At 51.6% G+C, this 23,629-nt stretch overlaps 1 protein-coding gene across 9 annotated transcripts in view; it reads left to right on the top strand.

The window, feature by feature from the left end:
* The window catches only part of AKAP1 (A-kinase anchoring protein 1), a 38,274-nt gene extending 17,526 nt beyond the window's left edge, over positions 1-20,748 (top strand). For 5 of the 9 annotated variants that reach the window (XM_086686890.1, XM_086686888.1, XM_086686895.1 and 2 more), the window contains 10 exons: positions 3,565-5,203; positions 7,722-7,897; positions 9,459-9,585; positions 10,127-10,254; positions 12,349-12,526; positions 13,917-14,067; positions 14,522-14,589; positions 16,003-16,076; positions 16,292-16,354; positions 16,908-20,748. In XM_086686890.1, coding sequence (XP_086543016.1) covers positions 3,589-5,203; positions 7,722-7,897; positions 9,459-9,585; positions 10,127-10,254; positions 12,349-12,526; positions 13,917-14,067; positions 14,522-14,589; positions 16,003-16,076; positions 16,292-16,354; positions 16,908-16,982 — 2,655 coding nt within the window. In that variant the 5' untranslated portion in view covers positions 3,565-3,588 and the 3' untranslated portion in view covers positions 16,983-20,748. Of the gene's footprint in view, positions 1-2,909; positions 3,033-3,564; positions 5,204-7,721; positions 7,898-9,458; positions 9,586-10,126; positions 10,255-12,348; positions 12,527-13,884; positions 14,068-14,521; positions 14,590-16,002; positions 16,077-16,291; positions 16,355-16,907 lie in introns of those variants that run through there. The other 4 variants (XM_086686892.1, XM_086686891.1, XM_086686889.1 and 1 more) reach the window with 3 other exon arrangements.
* The last annotated feature ends 2,881 nt before the right edge of the window (positions 20,749-23,629 follow it).

The following is a 23,629-nucleotide window of genomic DNA, read 5'->3' as shown; positions in this document are numbered from 1 at the left end:
AATCATCTGGGTTAAAAGAAAAAGAAACACCTGGTGCCCTGATCTGACCCTCAGAGATACGGATTTAATTGATTTGGGTGCCACCTTGGCCTTGGGAATTTAAAAGCTTCCCAAGTGATGCTAATGTGCCACTAAGTTGGAGAACTGCTGAGAGAGAAATTTCAAAATCTCTCTCCCTGGAAGGAAGACTATATTGGCAGATAAGAAAAAAACCTAAAAAACCAAAAAGCTATCAGAACTAATAAAAGACATCAGTAAGGTTGTAGGATGCAGGGTCAATGTACAAAACCTTCGCCACCCTTCCAGCCTAGAGGCTTGGTGCGTGTCTTTCCTGGTTTGCCTATAGGGTTGTCCGGGCACAGACAGCACACACAAGTGGTCCGGGTTTGACCTTGTGTCTCACAGCAGTGTTTGCATGTCTGTACATGAGATCCCCTTCTCTATGACTGGCATGTCCACGAATTCTGCAGTGTGTTTAGCAGTGATTCCCCAAGAATTGTTTCAGACGATGCCCCAGTGACCATTATATAGACCTCTGTGCAGAGCTGTTTTTATTCTTTTTTTTTTTTTTTTTAAGAGAAGATTGCAAGGGGGTGCCTGGGTGTCTCGGTTAAGCACCCAACTCTTGATTTTGGCTCAGGTTATGATCTCACGGTTTGTGAGATTGAGCCCCGTGTCGGGCTCCATGCTGATAGCACAGAGCCTGCTTGGGATTCTCTCCTCCCCTCTCTCTGCCTGCATGCTCACACACTGTCTCTCTCTCTCCCTCTTTCTGTCTCTTTCTCTCCAAAATAAATAAGCTTTAAAAAAAAAAAAAAAGATTTCAGGTGTGGTGTTTTTAGGTCATAGGAGGTATGGTCATAACTTTTTTTTTTTATGTTCATTTATATTTGAGAGAGGGAGACAGAGACAGAATCTGAAGCAGGCTCAAGGCTCTGAACCGTCAGTACAGAGCCTGATGTGGGGCTTGAACTCACAAGAGATAGTGAGGTCATAACCTGAGCCAAAGTCAGACACTCAACAGACTGAGCCACCTAGGCACCCCTTAACCTTTTAAGAGCAGTATGAACTTCCTCTCCTTGGCCCATACATTGCCTCATTCTCTTAAGACATGAGTGGGTTTCCAGACTTAATCTGGAGTAGAACCTGAGTTCCAGTCCTTGGTTATATGATTTTGAACCTTTAAGCTTTTTTTTTTTTTAATTTTAAGTTTATTTATTTATTTTGAGAGGGGGAGAGAGAATACCAAGCAGGCTTCGCACGGTCAGCACAGAACCTGTGGTAGGGCTCAAACTCGGGAACCGTGAGATCATGACCTGAGCTGAAAACCAGAGTTGGATGCTTAACTGACTGAGCCACCAGGTTCCCCTAAGTTTTTATTTAACCTCTACACCCAGCGTGGGGCTCAAACTCCCAACCCTGAGATCAAGAGTACCGTGCTCCACCAATTGAACTAGCCAGGCGACCCTGCATGGAGCTATTTATTTTTTAATTTTTTAAATTAAAAAAATTTTTTTTAATGTTTATTTTTGAGGGAGAGAGACAGAGGCAGAGACAGAGTGCAAGTGGGGGAGGAGCAGAGAGAGGGAGACACAGAATCCGAAACAGTCCCGAAGCTCCAAGCTGTCAGCACAGGAGTTGAACTCACAAGCTGTGTGATTATGACCTGAGCCAAAGTCAGAAGCTTAACTGACTGAGCCACCCAGGTGGCTTTATTTTTTAATTTTTAACGTTTATTTCTTTTTGAGCGAGAGAGGGAGAGGGGCAGAGAGAGGGAGACAAAGAATCGGAAGCATGCTCCAGGCTCTGAGCTGTCAGCACAGAGCCTGACATGGGGTCAAACTCACAAATGTTGAGATCATGACCTGAGCCGAAGACGGATGCTCAACCGCCTGAGTCACCCAGGTACCCCTACATTGAGCTATTTTAACCTTGATGATGGCAATACCTTCCAAACCAGGTGGTTGAAGGTTAAGTGATGCAAGGGAGAGTATCTAGTGAGGTTCTGTGTTTGAATGTGAAGCTGTAAGGAACATCACTGAAGCTTCTGCCTGGAGGGATTCATGGGGTCTTCCGAGTGTGGCCACTGCTTAGCTTCTGCTTTGTGTTTTCTAATCCCGTGGATTTACTTCAGATATTAGCAAGAAGGTTTATGGCTTTCCCCACCCCCTCACTTTGGGGCTGAAGATGTTTCCTAGTGTTCCTTCACAAACTGTAATGTGGTTGTGAATCCCCCGGGGGTCTTGTTAAAATGCAGCTAGTCATTCAGGTCTGGGCTGGGGTTGCCTTTGTAGCAGGTTCCCAGGTGATGCTCGGTGTTTCTGGCCCATAGACCGCACTTGAAGAAGTAAGGTCCTACAGCAGTGGCCCCCAGCCTCCACTGAACTTTAGAACCACCTGGGAACCGTGTGCTCTGGTTTTGCCAGAGACCATTAACATAATTAAACCAGGAAGAGTTGTTAAAGCCTTTACATTTGTCTCTGCAACAAAGCTCAAACCCAAATTAAGGTATAACTCACCATATCAGTGGAGGAGTTTTGGTTTTAAGACGTCTTGTGATTTTTGCAGACAGAATAAAATTTACTGGCATGGGAGGTACTGAGTTACAAGCATTCTGGAATAAGTCTGTCACATACCTCTAAAGAGAGCTAACCCTGCTTTGCATAGCACTTAATACATAGCTAATCTTCATATCAACCATCCTTTATGAGATGTGTCCCCATCTTATGATGAAGAAAACTGAGGTTCCTATCTCCTTTACACGTCTACCACCTTCTTCTGTCTAGGCCCTTATCATCTCTCCTGGCCTGGATCCAACTGACTTAGGTCTCCAGGTTCCTGTCACTTGATATGCTGTTTATACTACTCCCAGAATCACCTGGTAACAGTTTGGTGTATGTGCCTTGCAGACCTCCGCTGGTTCTCTGTTGCCTACAGGATAAAATCCAGACTCCACAGTGAGGCCCCAGAACCCTCATCGAGTCCACTAAGCAACTTGATTCTTCAAGCATGACCTGTATCTCCATGCCACTGTATGTTTTGCTGGTCTCTTACCCTGGAGCAACCCCCTCATCCTTTTGAAATCTTCTTCATCCTTTGCTCCAGCTCCCTCTTGCTACGTAACGGTTTCATTGACTCATGATTTTGTGGGTGCACGTGCGGGACATACATACATACATGTGAATTTCAACAGGCATTTAAAAATACTCCAGCATCATCTGAATAGATAAGTGTTCTGGGAGTTTAGGGAACTAAAACACTAGACACACTATCCTCTTGGGGGAGCATAGAATTTGGCATTGAGGAGTGATGCAGGAAGGGATTTGGGCCCAAGAGAAGGCTTGTCTTGTTTCAAGGGAGCGTGCTCAGGAGGAGGGAGCAGAAGGGGGCATCTCTCCCTACCCACCCACCTCCAGTGGATCACACATAGGGTGCGAGCAGGAGGAGGGATGTCGCTTACAGAGGCAGGGAAAGGGAGAGAGAGTAGCTGGTTGTCTTTCCTGTGCAGTGGTATCAGGATCCCCCTACCTGGCTCTCATCGTATCTCTCTCTCCTCCTCTCCAGGTATCATTTCTTCAGGCCTCCAGGATGGCCATCCAGTTCCGTTCACTTTTCCCCTTGGCATTGCCTGGAATGTTAGCACTCCTCGGCTGGTGGTGGTTTTTCTCTCGTAAAAAGCATGTCAGCAGCCAGGACAGACAGGTGGAGGCCAGCACTGTGGAGCTGAGGGCTGGCCACGCCATCAAAGAGCCACTCCCCATGGAGGACCCCCGTCCTGGAGTAGCATCCACGCCCCCCAGCATTGCGCTGCCCGCGGAAAAAGAGCTGTCCACCTTGAGCAAGCCTCCCGCCGAGCCCCCAGCCTTGCTGCGGGCACATCCAGCCTGTCGCAGGTCGGAGTCCTCAGGCAGCCTTCCTAACAGCACAGACGTGAGATTTCGACCGGGAACACGCAGAGATGACAGTACAAAGGTGGAACTAGCCCTGACGGGTGATGAAGAAGCCAAGTCCATTCCTCCTGAGTGTCCCCTTCTGACCCCAAAAGGTGTTCCTTTCCCCCACGAAGCGGCCGAGGTGTGCAAGCAAGAGTCCCCGTTCAGTGGGCTGGCAGGGCGGGGAGGGCAGGGCCAGGCTGCGGCCCCCCAAGAGAAGCCAAGAGAGACGGGTGGGGCAGAAGGCACTGGCGACGCGGTGTCAGCAGAGAATGTGCCGGAAGAGAGTGTGTTGTGCCAGGAGCGTGGCTCTGAATCGCAGACCAGCAAGTTGCCCACCCTGGCTCCCTTGGGAGGTGCCGGGGAGAAGGGGAAGGGCCGCCCGCCACAGGCCGAGGAGGACGCAGCAGGGCAGCTGCTGAGCAGCCTGGTGGGGTCGGCTCACGTGGAGCTGACGGAGGACGGCAAGCCGCCGGTGCCTCGGGCCAGTGGCAGAGCCTGTGATGCACACCGTACAGGAGAGCCGGGCACAGGGGGCGCCGCGGAGCAGAATGAGAAGATTGAGCAAGCTGCCTACCAGATCATCTCCAAAGTGATCTTGGAGGCGACCGAAGAGGTGCTGGCCACCACCATGGGCAGGATCGCAGGTCGGGTGTATCAGGCCTCGGCCGGGCAGCTGCACGGGCAGAAGGAGGAGAGCTGCGCCCCAGCCTGCCAGAAAACCGCCCCAGGGCGAGAGGCCGAGGAGCCGGCTCCGGCCGCCATGGAGGCAGAGGCGGCCTCGCGTGTGTCCGTGTCAGAGTCAGACGCCGCCCTCCTGTTGCCAGGCCCGTCCGCGGAGGACCTGCCACCACCAAAGACCTACGCGAGCTGCCTGAGCAGCCCTCTGTCCAGCCCCAGCAAGGACAAGAAGCCAAAGAACTCTGCACACCACATCTCCCTGGCCCCCTGCCCACTGCCCGCCGTCCCTCAGGGGGAGTTGCTAGATGGGGCACGTGTCCTGGTGGAAGATACCGGATGTGTCACCTGCACCTCTGACAGCAGCCAGAATGTCCCTTCAGTGGTCTCTGAGCAGTGTTCAGATTCCATCAGCGCTTCAGGGCTTGAAGACTTGTGCACGGACACCAACTCAAGCCCCAGGGACAAGGCCATCACCCCGCTGCTGCCAGAAAGTACTGTGCCCTTCAGCAATGGGGTGCTGAAGGGGGAGCTATCTGACTTGGGGAATGAGGATGGATGGACCGCGGATGCGGAAGCAGATCATTCGGGAGGTAGGAGGGTCTTGGGCATCCCTCACCTAGAGGACGGGGTGGTGGGGTGTCTGTTCGGTGGCCAAAGGCTGCTGGTCTGCCTCTCCCTCTGCTGCTTCTGCAGTAAGAATGCTCTTCGACTCTGTGTCCCAGCTGGCCTGCAGAAGGTCGGGGTACAGCACAGCAGTGGTGGGTAACCGAGAAGTTGGGCTGCCCTGAGCCCCCCAAAGCCCCAGGAGCTGTAACTTGGTTCGGCAGCCAGGGACCCTCCCTAGTCCTCCTGAAGGAGGCAGCTCAAAGTTGGTTTCGCTGATTAACCTCAGCGTGCCTCTTTTCTCTCTTTCAAACCAACCTCTTAAAGGTTTTTGTAATGGAGAGGCCTCCTTAGCTTAATCCAAAGTACCAAGAGTGGGTGTGAGCTTTTTTTTTTTTTTTTTTTTTGAATGGTTGATTTCCTTTTAATCATGTGCTTGTTCCCATGTCTTCACCTGCCTTCCTTCTCCAGAAGCTCTTACCGGGTAAGTGCCCAGGGAGCGGCCACGGCTTTGACATTGCGGGAGGCTCTCGCTTTCCTGCCTTGTCGCCACTGTTCCTCGGCACAGAGCCCTCCACCATTTCCTTTCCGTGCGGCCGCAGCTCCACCCCGGGAAGGAGGGGCACTTTGGTAACCAAGTATCCACTGGGTTTTTCGAGTGCTGACCCCAGCGTAGACAGTTCAGACCGCTAACTTACAGGTCAGCAGCTCCTGACCCTGGTTTTGCAGCCACCCTGGGGTATTTTCATTTATCTCCTGGAAAGAGGCCATGAAGATCCCCTCCCCCGTGGGGGTCTCTGATCTGCTTGCCCTGGAGCCATTCCCTACCCTCTCTGCTCCAGGCAGGTTGGGGGTCTTTGCTGGGAGTTTTACTACTTGCAGCAGTACTTTCATCATAGCACATTTTGTCACCTTTGACACTGCTGATTTATGTACCTCTAAAGGAAAAAACTCATCATTGTGATCATGAGCGTACAAGGCCAGAGACTGTAAGATGCATCCTAACGTCAGGGATGTTAAAATCGTTTGTTTGTTTGTTTGCTTGTTTGTTTAATAAAAAAGATCTTAAAGTGGGTAAACAATTTTTTTCTTTTAAGAATAAAGGAATTTCCCTTTGTCTGCTGGCCCTCAGCCAAATTAACAGGCCTGCCAGCCATGTCATGCCACCTCTAGATTGATTGTGGCGGCTACTCTGCTGCAGTGAAGGCCTTGTGTTTAGGCCTTTTGGAAGAGAAGGCGATGATGGGGCGTGGTGATGGTGGGGAAGTGTGGGGACAACAGATTCGAACTTGGCGGTACCATTTGCCCAGCACTCCGTTGTGCGCAGCACAGGCTCCCGCCTCCCCCACATCTGCACCTTGGTGCACGGCCCTCCCTGTGCGTGAGGAAGTTGAGGCTGAGTGGGGCTGGGACCACCAGCTAAGGAAGCTGGCCTGTGAGCACAGCCTGCTAGAGTCCTGTGTGGTCTGAGCCACCTCTGGGTGTCCTTGGGGTGGCCGGTATCAGCCAGTCCTGTTTTGTTCGGGAGAGGCTGGAGCCCCTGATGTTGAAGGATGAAGTCACTTTCAAGGTGATTCTTCCTTAGCTGGGAATGGAATCTCTTTTAAGCCTTGCTGTGCATCCAGACAGTACATGCATTGCTTGGCAAAGGATTATGTCCAGAGTTTGGAAAAACCATGTGGATAATAACCTAATTAGTAGACTCTCAGGAGCGATCTATTTCTGGCAGTTGAGTCGTCCATATTTAAGCTAGAGTCCTCTTAAGCTGGTCTGGACCCGTTTTTCTGAGATGGCCTCCTGGCACATTCTTGAGCAAGAGTGGAGCAGACCACATTGATCTCAGGGTCCTGCTTCCTGCTCTGTTGTCTGGAGCATGAACTTCAGTTCAGTGTTTTGACCGGGGGTTAAAGACACACCATGAGCCCAGAAGAGCATTCAGAGTTGCACAGGTCAGGCCTAAGAGAGGGAAAGGAGAGCCGCCTTCCTCCATCTACTTCCAGTAGGCCCCAGGTGGTATGGGATGAGAATGGCGCCTTCAAGGGTGGACTCTTTCTAGCTCTGCCTGGCTGAAGGTCATGGCCCTTGAGCCCAGGCCTGGGGCCTTGGGGGCCTTAGAGTCTCTTGGTTTGAGGGGCTGGCATAGTCAGAAGGGCGTGGGCCAGTTGTGACTGGTCGGTCTCCGTGGAAGCCAGCACCTGATACCCGGCTCCTGGGACCGTGTGGACCTGCTGGCCCGCTCCCCCGCCCCGTGGACTCCCCTTCCCAGCTCACCACTTGTCTCTGCTCAGGCAGCTGTGGCTGGGCGTGGCTGCCAGTTCAGCAAGTGGGGCTGTGAGCGACAGGCTAAAATTAGGTGTATCTACACCCCCAGTTCTCCTTTCATTGGGGTCGTTCTGAGCCTTTTAGACTGCGGGTTGACAGCCGCCAAGCTTGAGGAGGGGGTGTGGGGCGGGGGGCCTCCTGGGAATGTGAGTTCGGAAGTTCTGCATTATTGACTTCTCTTAGCTGGTGTCTGTGTGTCTGTGTGTGCCGCTTCCTCCCCTGCAGGATCGGACAGGAACAGCATGGATTCAGTGGATGGTTGCTGTGGCCCCAGGAAGACTGACGGTTTCCAGAACGCCCAAGCGGGCTCCAGTCCTAAGAAGGTCGACCTCATCATCTGGGAGATCGAGGTGCCAAAGGTAAGGGCTGCAGGGTCATGGGGCTTGGGGGAGGGACAGTAAACCCGAAGCAGTCCCTGAGTGAGCCAGAGGCTGAAGGGAAAAGGGAGCGCTACACTCTGCCACGTTCGGAGAGCTTGCTGTGAGGTGGAATCCCCTCAGCCGCCCTCAGGAGGGGCCTGTTCTTGTCCGCTTCAGACTCACAGGCCGCTCGCTCCCCCCTGGGGCTGCCCTGTGTGTGTGTTCTGGGGCTCAGGTCATCTGAGATGCCCACAAAAGCCAGACTGAGGATGTGGGCCAGGCAGGAGTCTCTTCACTGCGCTCTGCCCGAGCTCTCCAGCGCAAAGTAGATTTGGTAATTGAGCACAGCATAAGTCCGTATTTCGGAGAGCTTGAAAAGTATAGAAATGTATGAAGAAAATAACAAGCTGCTCTAGTCTCACCCCCGAGAGTGACTGTGAAGACTTTTATTTCCTTCTCGTCTTGCACCCTGTGGTTTTTAAACAAAACTGAGATTATGTTGCTTTAATTAATGCTTTTAAATATTTAACAATTTAATTTTCCTGTGTTATTCTCTGAAAATATAATTTTAACTGCGTTATTCATTGTGTGAACGTCAGTTTACTTCACCAGTCCCCAAATCCAGGGTGCTTAAGTGGTTTCTAGCTTCTTGCTGTTCTAACTTACAATTTATGAGCTTGATCTTGATGTTTATTGCTGGGGCTCAGAAATAATTGGCCAACTGAATTCTCCTGGGCGCTTAGCTCCCTGCTGCTGTGGAGACTTGGCTTGGTTTGAACTCTGGGTCAGGCGGGCTGCTTTGACCCCAGGGTGCTGGCTCCCTTGGTGTTTTCTGCTGCCGTGACCCTGATAGCAATCCTGCCCTCTTCTCCTTCAGTGGTTGCAAAGGGCGCGCCCAGGCAGCTCTGGGTGCAGAGCGACTGTGTCCTTTGTGGCTCTGCTGGGGTGGGGTCGTTTGGGATCATCTCCGAGCTTGTCTTACATCATGGCTAAGTTTGGCTTCTTCTGTCTGCCTTGAACTCTTGGCATGCTGGGCACTTTTGCAAGCCTCGTGCTCTGAAGGCTCCAGCCCGCTGTCAATTGGCAGCAGAAGCCCAAGGGTTCTTTTGACTTTTACTTTCAAACGAGCCTCTATCTTTGAAACCAGATAGACTTGAAGAGGTCAGAGAAGTCCTAAATCGTGCCTGTGCTGGTGAAACATCTAGTGTAGATTTGGGAGGAGAATATGCTGCTTTGCAGCTTTCTGGATGTAGGCCAGGTTGTCGGAGGAAGAAATGGGAACTGCTGAGTCCTGGGGGCCAGACTGTGTCGTTCAGCCACTTAGTAGCTTTGTGATATTGGGTGAGTTACTTAGCCTCTCTGAGCTTGTTAATTTGTTAAACAGTGATAAAGGTATCTGTTTCATGGTAAGTGCTTAACAGCAGTGCCTGGCAAATGAGTGCTGGCATGTTAACCGTTAATATGTTTGAGCTTGACCTTGTGTAAAACAAAGGTAGGTCTTGGGGAACGCAGGGAGTTGGTTTCCCATTAACACCCCCAATTGTCTCTCTGTCTCTCTCAGCACTTAGTTGGTCGGCTAATTGGCAAGCAGGGGCGGTATGTGAGTTTTTTGAAGCAAACGTCTGGTGCCAAGATCTACATCTCAACCCTGCCTTATACCCAGAACATCCAGATCTGCCACATAGAAGGTCAGTGGCACCTGCCACCCTTTGTTTAGGTTTCTTGCCTGAAAGCATTTGAGTCCCAGTTCTTCCCCTTTTGGGATCTCAGTCTATAAATAGAGAATGCTGATCATCCCAGGTGATCTTCAGCCCTCCTCTCCAGTTCAGGTACTTGAAGGGGCCTCTGCTCCCTCCCCCAGATCTTCTGGCCAGGAGAGGCATGGGCACTCAGGCAGGCTGGGGGTCCTGGCCTTATAGTGCCCGCTGCCTCACACGCCTCCCTCGCAGAGCAGAACGGGATTCCCCTCCGGTCGGTGAGGGCTGGGCCTTTCCCATCTGCTAGCCTCCTATTGCATTCAAAGCATGGACACAGCGGCAGAGGTACCATTTGAAAGGTCAGTGTAAGCCTCTGTAGATGCTTTTCTTCTTAAGGCAGAACTTAGCTGTTTGGCACTCTAAAGATTTACTTGAGCTCTGGGAAAAGTCTGGTGGAGTGGGGGTTGTGTGTGAGTTTGGTTTTGCGGTTTGTCCTACCCACTGTGGCTCTCCTGCTTTTACCCCCATCTAGGCTCTCAGCATCATGTAGACAAGGCGCTGAACCTGATTGGAAAGAAGTTCAAGGAACTGAACCTCACCAATATCTACGCTCCCCCACTGCCGTCACTGGCACTGCCTTCTCTTCCGATGACTTCCTGGGTGAGCATGCGCCTGGGGGACCAGATCCTCTTGCCTTCCTTTCACCCCAGCCTGCCCCAAATAAGAAACTCCCAAGACTGTGGGCCCACAAGGCCAAGAGCTCGTTGACATCTCTGACCTGTCACCTCTGGCCTCCTCTGGTCAGTTCAGTTATGCTTCTATTTTTTTTATTTTTGAGAGAGACAGTGCAAGTGGGGAAGGGGCAGAGAGAGAGGGGAAGGAGCAGAGAGAGAGGGGGACACAGAATCCGAAGCAGGCTCCAGGCTCTGAGCTGTCAGCACAGAGCCCATCATGTGGCTCAAACCCACTAACTGTGAGATCACGACCTGAGCGGAAGTCGGACGCTTAACCGAATGAGCCACCCATGTGCCCCTCAGTTATGCTTCTAGTCTGTGTTTTCTGGGGCTGGGCTTTAGGGCTGAAGTGCTGGTACAAAGCCAGACGTGCCTCTGTCCCCACTTGGAGGGATGGTTCTCCTCAGGCCGGCACCTGTTGTGTTTTTAAGGCATTTGCCTAGGAAGGATTATGGTCTATCCAGGAGACCGGGTGCACTTGGCTGGCTTGGGTCTCCTTAAGGCTGGTGCTGTGTGAAGAGTCACAGCCTAACCCCTCTGAGGCCTGGGTGGGACCCACCATTGTGGGCTTGGATGGGCTCGTGATGGGTCCTTGTGTTCCTTACTCCTAGTTGAGCCGGGCCTAGTGGTGGCCCTGGTGAAGGATTCCCTTTCCCTTTCCCTTCTCATGGGAAATACCTAGATTATTAAAGGAGAAGAAATTCTCCCCACCAGGCTGCGGAAACCCAGAGGCTCTTTGGAGGGAAAGCTGACCTCTTGGGACCTCTGTGTGCTGGGGGCCGTGGCGTTTCTGCGGCCTGTCACTCAGATCCTGCAACATGCCTCCAGCTCTGTTTGAGCTTTATCTCACTGGTAGAGGAATTGTAGGGTTTTGTAGGCCAAAGATGACTGTTGCATTTCACACATGGGCTGAACGTGCTCCTTCAAGAAAATTGCCTCCCTAACTTTTGTTTGGGATGGTTGACTTCTCGGTTCTGTATCTTGCCCCCTCCAAAGATCTCTGTGCCGTGGGTGAAGGCAGGGGATGGAGGTCCTGTTATCTTCTGTGGATGTTTGGGAGTGGGCTGAACCCCACTCTGTCCTTTACTTCTGAATCATAGCATTTTTCCCAGCAGGCTTGGACCAGACCCGCTCCTAAATTATACACAATTGAGCAGTTGTTAGGGCTTCCTCCCATTGTTCTCTGTGTGGAGAGGAGATCCCAGATACCTTGCAACCAGCAGCACTCGGGGGAGGTGGGGATGTCAGAACTCTTAGCCAGAGGTATGGCCACCTGACTGGATGGGGGACTAGACATCTTTCTGTGTCCAGGCCCACCTAGATGTTGCCTGTAAGGGAAATTAGTGTCTAGGGACAAGTCTTTTTGAGACCAGGCTTAGCCTCTGCTAGGGCCTGTAATGTGGGGCCTGGCCACTGAGCAAATCTACATTCCGAATCGCAGAGTGGGAAGGACTTGGGAGGGTGTCTGTGGAGTGTAGAGAGGAAGAGACAGTAGGACTTTAACAGTTGGGTCCTTGTTGGCAGGAAAGCGGAGGAGAGAGAGCCTGTCAAACTTGAAGCTCCTGGGATCAGCTGCAGGGCCACAGATGCTGGCTGGGGGGCCTGAGGGCCTGCCCACCTCTTATCCCCTGGTAGCTTGTTCTCAGTGGCCCCTCATTCCCTTGCCTTCCCTGGTGCTACAGTCTCAAGTAGCGGTGGGGGGAATGGAGGCTCTGGTTCCTGGACCCTGCCCGGGGCCCCTCACTGTTTCCACAGCTGCCTCCTCCCTGCCCAGCCCTGAGGCGAGGCCACCTCTGGAAGTTACTGTTGGCATTGCAGGACAGGGCCTCTGAGGTGTCACACTTTCCATGGCTGAAGTAGTTTTCCTTGAACTTCTGCCATTTGGGTGCCATGTTGCGTTGGGTTGTCATGCCCTTTTCAAAGAGGTGCCAGTTCAGAGACTTGCCCTGCGGCCTCAGGGCTTACTTCAAACCCGAGAAGGATTGTTGCAGCGCCTGCTGCCCCTTCTCCTCCTCTGCAGCTCATGCTCCCCGATGGCATCACCGTGGAGGTGATCGTGGTCAACCAGGTCAACGCTGGGCACTTGTTCGTGCAGCAGCACACGCACCCCACCTTCCATGCACTGCGGAGCCTGGACCAGCAGATGTACCTGTGCTATTCCCAGCCCGGGATCCCCACCTTGCCCACCCCGGTGGAAAGTAAGTGCTGCCCTGGGGTCAGTGGGGAGCCCTGGCCAGGCCATGGGGAGAGGTTTTGGGGGTGGCCTGTTCTGCCCTTTGTCTTGACCCAGGAGGAGGCTGTTCTGGGATCCTTCATGGGAACAGCATCCCTGAGTGCTTGCCAGCAGGATGGAGTTATTGTGGGCTGGGTTACCCAGCGAGCCCAATGGAAATGGTCTTTCCACTGGCTGACAGAGTCTCGTGGGGTTGGAGTAGAGTTTTAACACATGAATTCTAGCTCTGCCATGTATCTGTGGAATGGGGCTGATGCCAGCTTGTTCCAGGAATTAGGGTTGGATTATTCTATGTAAAGAGCCTGATCCAGATGGTGATTCTTGTAGAAGCTCCTGACGGGCAAGAGGCCTTTGTGGTGGGTTGGTTCATCTCTGTTTGACAGATGAGAAAACTGAGCCTCTGAAGTCGAGGGAGTTGCCTAGGTGACACTTGAGCAGGAACCAGAGTCCTGGGGTCTAAACTCACTTGTGGTGTTGAGTCTGTCCTTTGTCACAATTTTCTTTGTTGCCCGTGTTGGCAATCTCTTCACCCATTGCTATCAGGGACTCCTAACCTGGAGCACCCTAGGGGGCTTCAAGGCATTCGAGAAATCTATGAAGTTCCTGAGATCACAGAAATAAGGATTTAATTTTCATCAGAGTCTCTGTTGTTGCCTCAATCCAGCAGTGAAGACCAAACTGGGGTCTGAGTGACTATGCCAGGGGTTCCCCTTAAGGGTCAAGGTCAGGGCACAGTGTGGTCAACTGAGTGTGCAGGCCCTCAGCCTGTAGTTCTGTTTGTTCTGGCCCTGCTGCTACAGGCAGGGGTTGGTGACCGCTGGCTGCCAGGGACACCTGTGCTCTGAGCAACTTCCTGAAGCAAAGGCTAGAAGAAGCGGGCTTAAGCCTGCAAGTCCCCTTCTGATCAACTTTTGAGTTGTCACGGGCCGGAACAGGTCCTAGACTCCAGGCCAGTGAGATCTGCCACATTTGGAAGTTTTTGATTCTTTCTGGGACTCTCCCTTAAGAATATAAATCCCCCTTCCCTGAGTTTTAGATTTTACTTGGTTTCTTCTGGCCAATCCTTATCTATCTCAGGCTCTAGTAGGTTTCAGAGTAGATGGATCTGGAAGAATGCTTTTTGGTCTGCAGAGCTTTTTGGGTGGCATGTGGGAGTCCAAATTTCCCACATCTAGGTCCTTCCCTTGGCCAGTCTCGGGCTCCAGGGAGGCTGTGGGGGCTCCTTGCCATTCCCCTGCCCGGTGGAGGCACAGGACTCTGAGAAGTAAGGTGGGGAGGTGGGTAGCACTGACCGGGGACCCTTGGTGCCCTGTCCTATGCCAGGACTGTCCACACGCTCTCTTCCTGCCCTGCAGTCACGGTCATCTGTGCTGCCCCCGGCGTGGACGGTGCCTGGTGGAGAGCCCAAGTGGTGGCCTCCTACGAGGAAAGCAATGAAGTGGAAATCCGCTACGTGGACTACGGTGGATATAAGAGAGTGAAAGTGGACGCGCTCCGGCAGATCCGGTGGGTCCACACTCCTCCGACGAGCGCGTGCCATGCGTGTTGGGGCTGTGTGATCTCTGCAGAGCTGGCACGGTTCTACCAAGCCTGGGACGTAGATTGACCCTTTCTCCTGCTGCCTGCTCTGGTTTGGCAGGGTCTGATAGGAACCTACTGCACTGCTCGCCTCAGTCAAACTGAGCTAGAAAGGCCTGTCTTGGGGAGGAGGTCCCCGGGTATTGTAGGGCACAAGTGAAGCAGCTCCTCTGGGAGTTGGATGTGAGCAGTCCCTCTGAGGTAAGGCTGCAGCAGGGAGGTGGCCTGCATCCAGGGAGCCGCGGCCTCCTTGCCCATCGTAGAGGCCCCTGCTTCGCTTCAACCTGGGTCGTGGGGGGCTCACAGCCCGAAACAGAAGATCGGTATTGGAGTAGAGTCAGACTTCAGGTTCATAAACGGGGTTCCTTCCTTACCTTTCTAGGTCCGACTTTGTGACCCTGCCGTTCCAGGGAGCAGAGGTCCTTCTGGACAGCGTGATGCCCTTGTCAGGTAACGGTCGAGGCCTCTGGCTTTGTGGGAACAGTTGTTGAGAGTGGGTCTTTCTCTTTGAGCACCTTCCTTTGCACCCAGAGGGCTTATGCTAAATGCAGATTGCTGCGTCTGACAGAGTTCTTGATTGAATAGGTCTGGGCCAAGGCCCAAGGATGTGCATCTCTCTGACAAGTACTCCGGTGATGCCAGTGCTGCTGGCCCTGGACCCACCTTTCAGGACCACCGTTGTGGACTTTACCTAGACCTCCGACCTTGAGAGGTTGCAAACATAGACACCTTCCAGAACATAGTTGAGACCCAGAGTCCTAGCATGTGTGGTTGAGGGCAGGCATTGAGGCCACAGCACTACTCAGCTAGGCGCTGTGGGGACCATGCCAGCACCGAGCCGTGTGGTATCTTAGACTAACTGCATCCCCTGAGGGTAGGGGACTAACAGTGGTCCCGGGCAAGTTGGTTAGCCTTGCCATTGTTTTTTGTTGTTTTTTTTTTTAAACCATGTGGAAAATGGGATAGTACCTGTCCTTCAGGGCAGCTGAGGAAATTACATAAACCTAGGAACTGATATGTGGATGGTGGTCAAGTTGCAGCTGTCGATGACCAGGATGTTTTCTATTTGTAGGTAATAAATAGTCCGATCATCCCACACTCTTTAATCTTGTTCTTGTCTAAAGCAGTGAAGTGCATTAGAGGCACTACAAGTCTGGTCAGAGTCCTGTCAGCTAGAGCGCTGGGCAAGGCCTGTCTCCTTTCCTTATTGCTCTGTCCAGCATCCCTCTCCATTTCTGTCCCACCTCCACAGTCCCGCCCAGCTGACATGCTCCCTCCCTCATCAGGCATTCCCAGACCTTCACGAACTTGCCTCTCCCATCCTTACCACCTCTTGCCTTGGCTGTGTCCTTGTGCATAACTTTATAATCCGACAACGAGGGCTGCCTCCATGGCTTGCTGCTCAGATTCGAAACCCACCTTCACCACTCTGGGGGCTGGTCGACTTCAGCCACCACCTTAGTCTCTCTGTTCCCACCTGGAAAGTGGGGATAACATCGCATTCGTAGGGTGTTGCTGCTTCAGTGGAAGAAGGATCTACAACGTGTTCAGCCCAGTCAGCACGCCAATAGGTGGTGGTCGTGGTGGCAGCGGTGTTCCCATTGAAGGCAGGGTTTCTGTCCCTTTGGGCCCTACCTGCGGTGGGTGGGTGACCTGTAGTGGAGACCCTGTGAGTGTGTCCACTTGGAGCCCCGTGGAGGCCTGGCCTGTGTCCCTGTCACAGGCGGCTCTTCCAAAGGAAGTTGTCACGTGCCCGGCAGCACCTGAGGCATCTTCTTGGAAAAGCCCTGGAAGCTGTGTAAGTCATGACAATGCTTTGCCTTGGTGAAAGCCTACCTGCTGCTTTTCTTTTTCCTTCTAAAGACGATGACCACTTCTCACCTGAGGCCGATGCAGCTATGAGCGAGATGACGGGAAACACGGCACTGCTGGCTCAGGTGTGTGCGTGGGGGCGGCCAGGCCGCACGGGGGCTGTGTGAGGAGCTTCCTGCCTGGTGTGGGCACAGCCTCCTGGCCTCTCTTATCCAGGATCTTGGATTCCTGGGAACTGACCTTTGAATTCCTTTCTCCTTTGTGGCTTGGGCCCTGGGCTGAGGAGGGGTGCATGGGGTAGCTTTTAAACATGCTTGCTTTTTTTCTGTTGTTTTTCTAGGTGACAAGTTACAGTCCGACTGGCCTTCCTCTGATTCAGCTATGGAGTGTGGTTGGAAATGAAGTAAGTTCTGTTCTTTTCCTTTAAGTTGCTGGCCGGCAGTCATGGGTTGATTTGGAGCTGGTTCTGCTGTTGTCTCTGCTTGAGACCATCAGAAAACTATAGGCCTGTAGCCTGCACCTGTAGCGATGGCGGGAGACGTTTTTGGTCGCCACAGTTGGGGGTGGTGATGCCAGTGTCATCTAGCGGGTGGAGGCCAGGGACTGCTGCTTGGCTTCCTGCAGTGCGCAGACAGGCCCCACGACAAAATGTCAGCAGTCCTTCCTGGATCTTATCCAGACTTTTCTGAACCCTCTGTCCATTGGGTTTTCCATTGCGTTTCTTGGTATTAAAGCTCAGATTTCTTCAGTGTATTGAAAAGCCTGTCGTCCTGCCAACAGAACATTAAGTAAATGCCCCTTGTTGGCCTAGAGGGGTCCTGCCCCCGCCCCCTGTCTCTCTCGGACCTGTCGCGTGCAGTGGTTGTCTGGGACTGTGAGAGGGAGAACCCACGCTGGCTTGAGAAATGGCCCCGGGGTGCAGTGGGCAGAGCTCTCAAGGGAACTTTGTTTTCTAGGCGGTGTTGATAAACCGGTCGCTGGTGGAGCGAGGACTTGCTCAGTGGGTAGACAGCTACTACGCAAGCCTCTGACCCCCGCCCCCCACGGCCTCGTCGGAGTCTCTTGCACTGGTGACGCTGGGCTTGGCGCTAAGGCAAAGACTTTACATCAGAATAACAAACGTTATCTTCCCCGGAAAGTTGTCTTTTTTTTGTACTGTAGTCACGTTGACAAGGAGGGAACCGTGGGTTCTTTCAAAGCCATAGGATGGTGTTGAACGAGCCAGTCGGCTTAACCTGGTTCCAAGCCTTTACAAACAAAACAAAACGAGACAAAAAGCCGAAGTAGAAAGGGTGGCAGCCGGGCTGTCCTCCACCACCTGCACTCCGCCGTCCCCCCCCCGCCCTCCGCAAGACCGAACCACCGCAGCCACCGGCCGAGGGCTGTGCTGCTTGCTTCAGAGGGTTTCTTTTACTTCATTCAGAATCTTTCTTCAGGGAGCAAGACATGAAATCACTAATCGGCATTGATTACTTGTACAGCTGTCGTAAATGAATTTATGATGTTTAACCAGTTTTTATAAACTTCATCTAGGTCTCTCAGAAGGCAGACTTTTTAATGCATATGTAAATACGAAGCAGTCATACCTCTGGCCTTGGTCCCTGGGGGAGGGAAGCTGTTATCTTGCCAAGCCTGGTTGTAATTTGTAACCATTTTCTATTTGTGCAAACTCTGTAAATATATGTTTAAAAAAATGTAATATTTTGTATAAGATACACTGGAGAACAAAGGGAACTCAAGATTTTTCCACACCCACATCATCTGTGAGCGGAAGTTCCTTCTGCGGACTACAGCCGCCTGCCTGGGCCAGCTCCTCAGGTGGCTTCCTGGGTGCTGGCTGGACAGGGTGACTGTGTGCTATAGATTGTGATTGGGGCTTTTTTTTTTTCTTTTTTTTTTTTTCTTCCCTGTACAAATTTGTTAAAAAAAAAAAAAAGGAAAAAAAAAACATTGAATTACCTTACAGTGGTGTGTTTTGATTCTTTTTTAGACTGGCTTTAGCATTGTGCGATTTAAGAAAGTAACTTAAACTTCTATAAACCTTGAATCGTATACACTGTAGCTTTGAGTCCATTTCTTCCGTGCTGAGAAGGGTTGGCGTGGGGAGTGAGGTGGTGATTGTGTGCGGTGGCCTGGAGGGGCCCGTCTAAAGGACACCCAGGGCTTTTAGGACACCGGTTAGCCAGAGATTTCCATCCAGCTTTTTCCTCTCCTTGCCCCACAAGGTGGCAGCCAAGCTTCCTCTGGCTTCCCCTCAGGAGTGTCTCAGATAGCCAGGCCTGACTTTAAAGCACCGGTTTCCAGATGTCTTTGGGTGTTCTCAGTAGATCTTTGCAGTTATTTAATGCATTGCAGTGGTAGGAGCCATATCCCCCTACGTGGGCAGAGCTTTGATCTACCAGCCCCTCCTCTTAGGGCAAAGGCCCTGTGACTCGGGGCTTTCCCGCCCTTCAGGGGTCTCTGGAGAGCTGAGGCTGCCCAGAGCTCTTTCACACTGACGTGATCCTCCCAGGGAGAGGCTGCGGCCCCTCTCCCCGGCCGGGGGTAGTGAGTGGTTGGCGGCCTGCGCCCCTCCTCTGAGGATCAGCTCCTGGGACCCCACCTCAAGGCAGGGAAGTAAATGAAGTAAAATCATGGCAGTGTCCCCCGCTGGTACCGAGCTTGGCCCAAGGCCAGCTGTCATGCAGTCTCTGCTGCCGCTAGTCCAAGTCCCAGCAGTAGTTGGCTGTGACGTGGGCCAACTTGGGTCACGCCCAGTCTCCCTTTTTCTGTGCAGTTCTTCATTCCTGGAACAGAAACTGGTGTGGGGGAGCCTTCAAGCTAGTTTGGGGACAGTCCCAAAGCCTGGTGTGCAGATGTGGCCTTCAGCTTTGACTGGAGGGAACCACACGGTTGTGGTGCCTTGAGGTGGGCAGAGGGTGGTGGACGAACAGAGACCAAAGCCAGGGTGGTCCAGACAAGACGGGGGCTCCCGGGGGGACGGGTTGGGGTGACGAGTGATGTGGCAGGATCCCCTGAACAAGGCCTCCAGGACGGGGGTGGGGGGAGGTGGGGCAACGGGGATGAGGGGGTGGGCTGCTCAGGTCTTACAGCCTTAACCTTCAGGAATGGGTCCGTTTAAGGAAGTTTTGGTTTATTGGGAGGAAAAGTGCGTTTGGAAGGTGGGGAAGGGTATGTACTCTTCGAATAGACCCTTCTCAGATTCGAGTTCTGAGAAAGGTGACTTTGGCCATTTTGCTGGTAATCTTGTTGCTCTTACAGAGGAGAGGATTTAAGGAGGCCCTCGCTCCCTCATTCTGGGCATCGGCCCTCCAGACCAGAGTATTTTAGACCCATTCTTGGTCTTTAGACCCGTTTTTGTGTAAAGATTCATTTTTGAGAGAGTGAGTGCAAGCGGGGAAGGGGCAGAGAGAGAGGGAGACAGATAATCCAAAGCGGGCTCTGCACTGACAGCGAGCCTGATGCGGGACTCGAACTCAAAAACCGTGAGATCATGACCTGAGCCGAAGTCAGACGCTCAGCTGACTGAGCCACCCAGGGGCCCCTAGACATGTTCTTTGAGTTAACCGAGCCATCCAGGGGACAGCTTTAGTAGGAGTTTGAAAGCTCATGGTGCTGGAGGGAGACTGGATAGCCCGCCATGGGGTGTGGGGGAGGGAGGCTAGTTGTCACGAGGGGTGTTTATTCCAGCTGCTGGCCCTCGGGGCCCTGCTAGGTGTGGCTGGTCCCAGTGGGGGTCAGTATGGGTTCTGGGGTTGCCGCTATACCTTGCGTGCCCTCATGCATCCTGCTTAGCTGCCACAGGAGTGATGGAGAGCTTACTGGCTCAGATGTCGTGCTGTTCAGCAGGAAATACTTGGTCCTTGTGACACCCCAGTGAGGCGGGGACGGAGCCCGGACATAGATGGTGACTTGAGAAAGTGGTTTGCAGTGGGAGACTCAAAGCCAGGCTGTTGCCCCAAGCCACAGCTCCTCTGAAGCAACGCGAGGGTGGCTCGCGCTTTGTTCCACATCCCCACCTAAAGGCTGCACTTGCTACATCTTTGGCCCGCAGAAGAGTTTTGCAAGTTAGCATGGGAAAACACCACGACAGGAGGTGCTCAATCATTTGGCTTATATGAGAAATTAAAATTTAAGAAACATAAATAAAGTCAGGAATTACATGCCGTATCTAGGCCGGAATGAACATTTTGAGTCTTTGATGACCCAAGAAGGAAAGAACTCTGGAAAAGGTCATATATGGACCAAGAATAGGAAATTTGGATTGTTTGTAGACCAGCAGTGTCCGAAAGAAATACGGGAGCCACACGTGTAATTTAAAGTTTTCCAGGAGCTCGATAAAAGGGGCGGGGGGGGGGGGGGGGGATAACCAGGTGAAATTAATTTTAAGTTTGTTTAACCCCACATTTCAACATGTAATGCACATTAGAAATATCATTGCGATTTTACAGTATTTTCATACTAAGTGTTTGGAATCCCATGTGTATATTTTACACTTCTGGCCTGTCTTTTCGGACTAACCACAACTCAGGTGCTCCGTAGCCACAGGAGGCTGCCGCGTCAGGTCCTGGACCATCCCATCGATCACCATCACGCCACTATTAACAGCCTTATGTTCGTCCTTTGCAAAACGTTCTAGGTTCTTTTGCACATTTATTGTTCCAGATGAACTTCAGAATGATTTTTTGGGGGAGGCAATCATGGCGAACGTTTTACTGACATTTGGGAAAAAAATGCATGTTGCCGGTTTGTTACAAAGTTTTATGTGATAATATATTAAATCAAGCTTGTAAATTATTCGTATCTGTTGTTTTTCTTACCCTCTCCTTCCAACGTTTTTTTTGTTTTGTTTTGTTTCGTCTGTACTTTCCATTTCCAAGGAAAAAAAAAGCACATTAAAGGCTTCTGGTATTGTCACGTTTTCCTGTTTTTCTTAACTGGAAACTTGTAAAAGGAGCTATTACGTTACTTAGTTTGAGAAAGCTCATGGGTGGTATTTTCTCATCAGTGTAAAATATCTTTGGTATTCTGTTTGGTGCTTTCTGTTTTAAATTTTGTATATTTTTCTGTCATTTAAGCAGGTGGGTGGATGGCTTGTAAACAGCACACTACTGGAATTTTTTTTTTTTTTAGCAAAATCTACGAAGTCACTAGGTGAATCTGACTTCTTCATTGTGGTCACTGTTGCATTATGACTTGCCATTTCGTTCATTTTTCTGTTATGTTTTCTAACTTTTATTTATATATGTTTTTGCTTTCCTCCCTTGCTTGACTCGAATTTTTCCATGTAGTAAAATTAGCATTTAACACCTTGTTCCTATGTTATCAGCAGATAGGAGTAATTCACCAGTAACATTGAACTTATATTTCTCTGACTCTCACACGGTTAAGGCCTCCTTTCTCCTCAGACAAGAAGAAACTCAGCAGAGAGATTTCTGCCCTTCTTCCTACAAGTGTGCGTGTACACCCTTTCCCTGCCTCCTGGGTTTTGTTAGAATCCTCTAGAACCCAGGTCAGAATTTCACATAGGCCTCTGTCTCACGAGTTTTAAATGGTGACCTTAAAGTTCAGTCACGTTATCAGGAAACATGTTGGCCCAACTTTGTTTCACTAGCTTTACTACTCATTCTTATGCACCTGTTCCTGAGTTCTTGATTTCGATTCACTTTTGTCTGGAGTAGTACTTTGACTTTTTTTGTTTTGTTTTGTTTTGTTTTCAGAACACCTTGTATATCTGAACATTTCTATCTTTTTGTCCTGACAACACCGGCCGTTGTTAGACTGAGCATCCCTGTTGGAGTGAATGTCTTCTTGCCAAAAATTCCACCCTCCATCCCTGGAGTAGGATTGTATGTCCTAGTGCTCCTGAGCTCAGGCGTGGTCAGGGAGAGGCGGGTAGAGGCAGTGTGTGTCCCAAGGCAGACTCACGTGTTCTCTCCCTCTGGCCTAGTCCATGTCCCTGGGTCCCGGCGTGAAGATGTGTAGAACAGACTTGCAGCCGACCTCCCAGTGCATGTTGGTGTGTGAAGCAAGCCTGGCATAAGTCACTGAGGTCAAGGTTGTATGTTCAGTCTGTTCCAGCCTGTCCTGATTGATGGTCCCTCGTTCTGGGTCCCTGACCTATCCTCTAAGGACTCAGAGCTCTGGCCCTGGGACTGGGGGCAAGCTCCTTGCCCTCTCTGCCCCCAAACCCCCCATCTGTGAAAAGAGGGGGTAAATTAGATGAACACAGAGGCACTTGCCAGCTTTGCCTTTAGACTGATCTCTGTAAATAAGAGCCTTCCTGAAGATTCCTGCTAATGAGGCTGGCTTACTTTGCATTTTTACAAAGCAAATCACCTAGGCGAGATCTTGGCTGTTGGTTGCTAGAAATAGGCCCAGGTGACATCTGGTGGGACAGACGCCATTTGAGAAGCCCTGGAAGGCACCGGAAGGCAGACACCCCCTACCTCGGCCTAGGATGGATTTCTTGCCTTTCTCCAGCTTCCTTGGCTTCGTGACAGGCAGGAGCTCTGTCTGCTCTCACTGATCCCTCTGTCTCCACGGAGTGTCTGCTGTATACCCTGCATCCTATTAGGGGCCTCCATTGAGTGTCTGCTGTATGCTGAGCATCCTGCTAGGGGTCTCCATGGAGTGTCTGCTGTATACCCAGTATCCTGCTAGGGGCCTCCATTGAGTGCCTGCTGTATGCTGAGCATCCTGCTAGGGGTCTCCATGGAGTGTCTGCTGTATACCCTGTATCCTGCTAGGGGCCTCCATTGAGTGCCTGCTGTATGCTGAGCTTCCTGCTAGGGGCCACAAGGGTGAGTCCCACACTGACCCGTTAGGAAGCATCTCTGTGGGAAGGTAGGCTCAGCGACCTCTACACAGACTGTGCTTTCTTGTGGAGGTGCCTTCCCTCACCTCCTTATGGGACCCTGGCAGCCTCCGGGGAGGTGGGAAATGGGCTTAAAATCAGCAGAGCCAGGACTGGGACCTGGACCTTCCAGACTCTGCTCGTACCTGCATGCGATGCCTCTGCTTGTCTTCCTGGTGAAAGGAATGATGAGTGAGGCTGACATTCCCGTGTTTCTGGGAGGGCTCCTTGCAGGAGGTGGCATAGTGAGGCCATCCTCCCGCTGAGACAGGGGCTGTCCTGTAGGTCTGGCTCATGGACGCTTGGAGAAAGACGTGGTAAAAGAGAAAGTGCGTCTACACAGGAGGCGGTCTGCAAATATGTCATGCGTAGAAGTCCTATCTTCTTGTGTTTTCATTTTTTTCTAAATAGGTGAGACACACAATACACGATTCCAGAGATTGCTAAGGATAACCAGTGAAAGGATGTCTTCTTGCCATGTTCCCCAGGCACCCATATTTCCTCTCCAGGGGAGATGATTCTTAATTTCTCATGTTTTCTACCAGCGGGTCCATCCCTCACACACACGAATGGTAGCATAGTGTCAGCTTCACGTCACAGACCAGACCTGTGTTTATAAGTGCAGTTTTATTGGCACCTGCCACATGCATTTGCTTACATATTGTCTGTTGTGCTACAGCCACGAACTTGAGTACCTGCATGGAGACAGTGTGCCCTTTGAGGTCAAAAATGCCTAGTCCTTCGCAGAAAGAGTTTGCCAACCTCCCCACTGCAAACACTCCTCCCCCATTTACTCAAACTTAAATGCAGCCTTAGTATTTC

The sequence above is a fragment of the Puma concolor genome, chromosome E1, assembly GCF_028749965.1.
Source record: "Puma concolor isolate L17-30 chromosome E1, mPumCon1.1.hap2, whole genome shotgun sequence".
In the NCBI taxonomy this organism is placed as follows: domain Eukaryota; kingdom Metazoa; phylum Chordata; class Mammalia; order Carnivora; family Felidae; genus Puma; species Puma concolor.
Note: the sequence above shows the minus strand (reverse complement) of the source record. Positions and strands in the feature narration are given on the sequence as shown.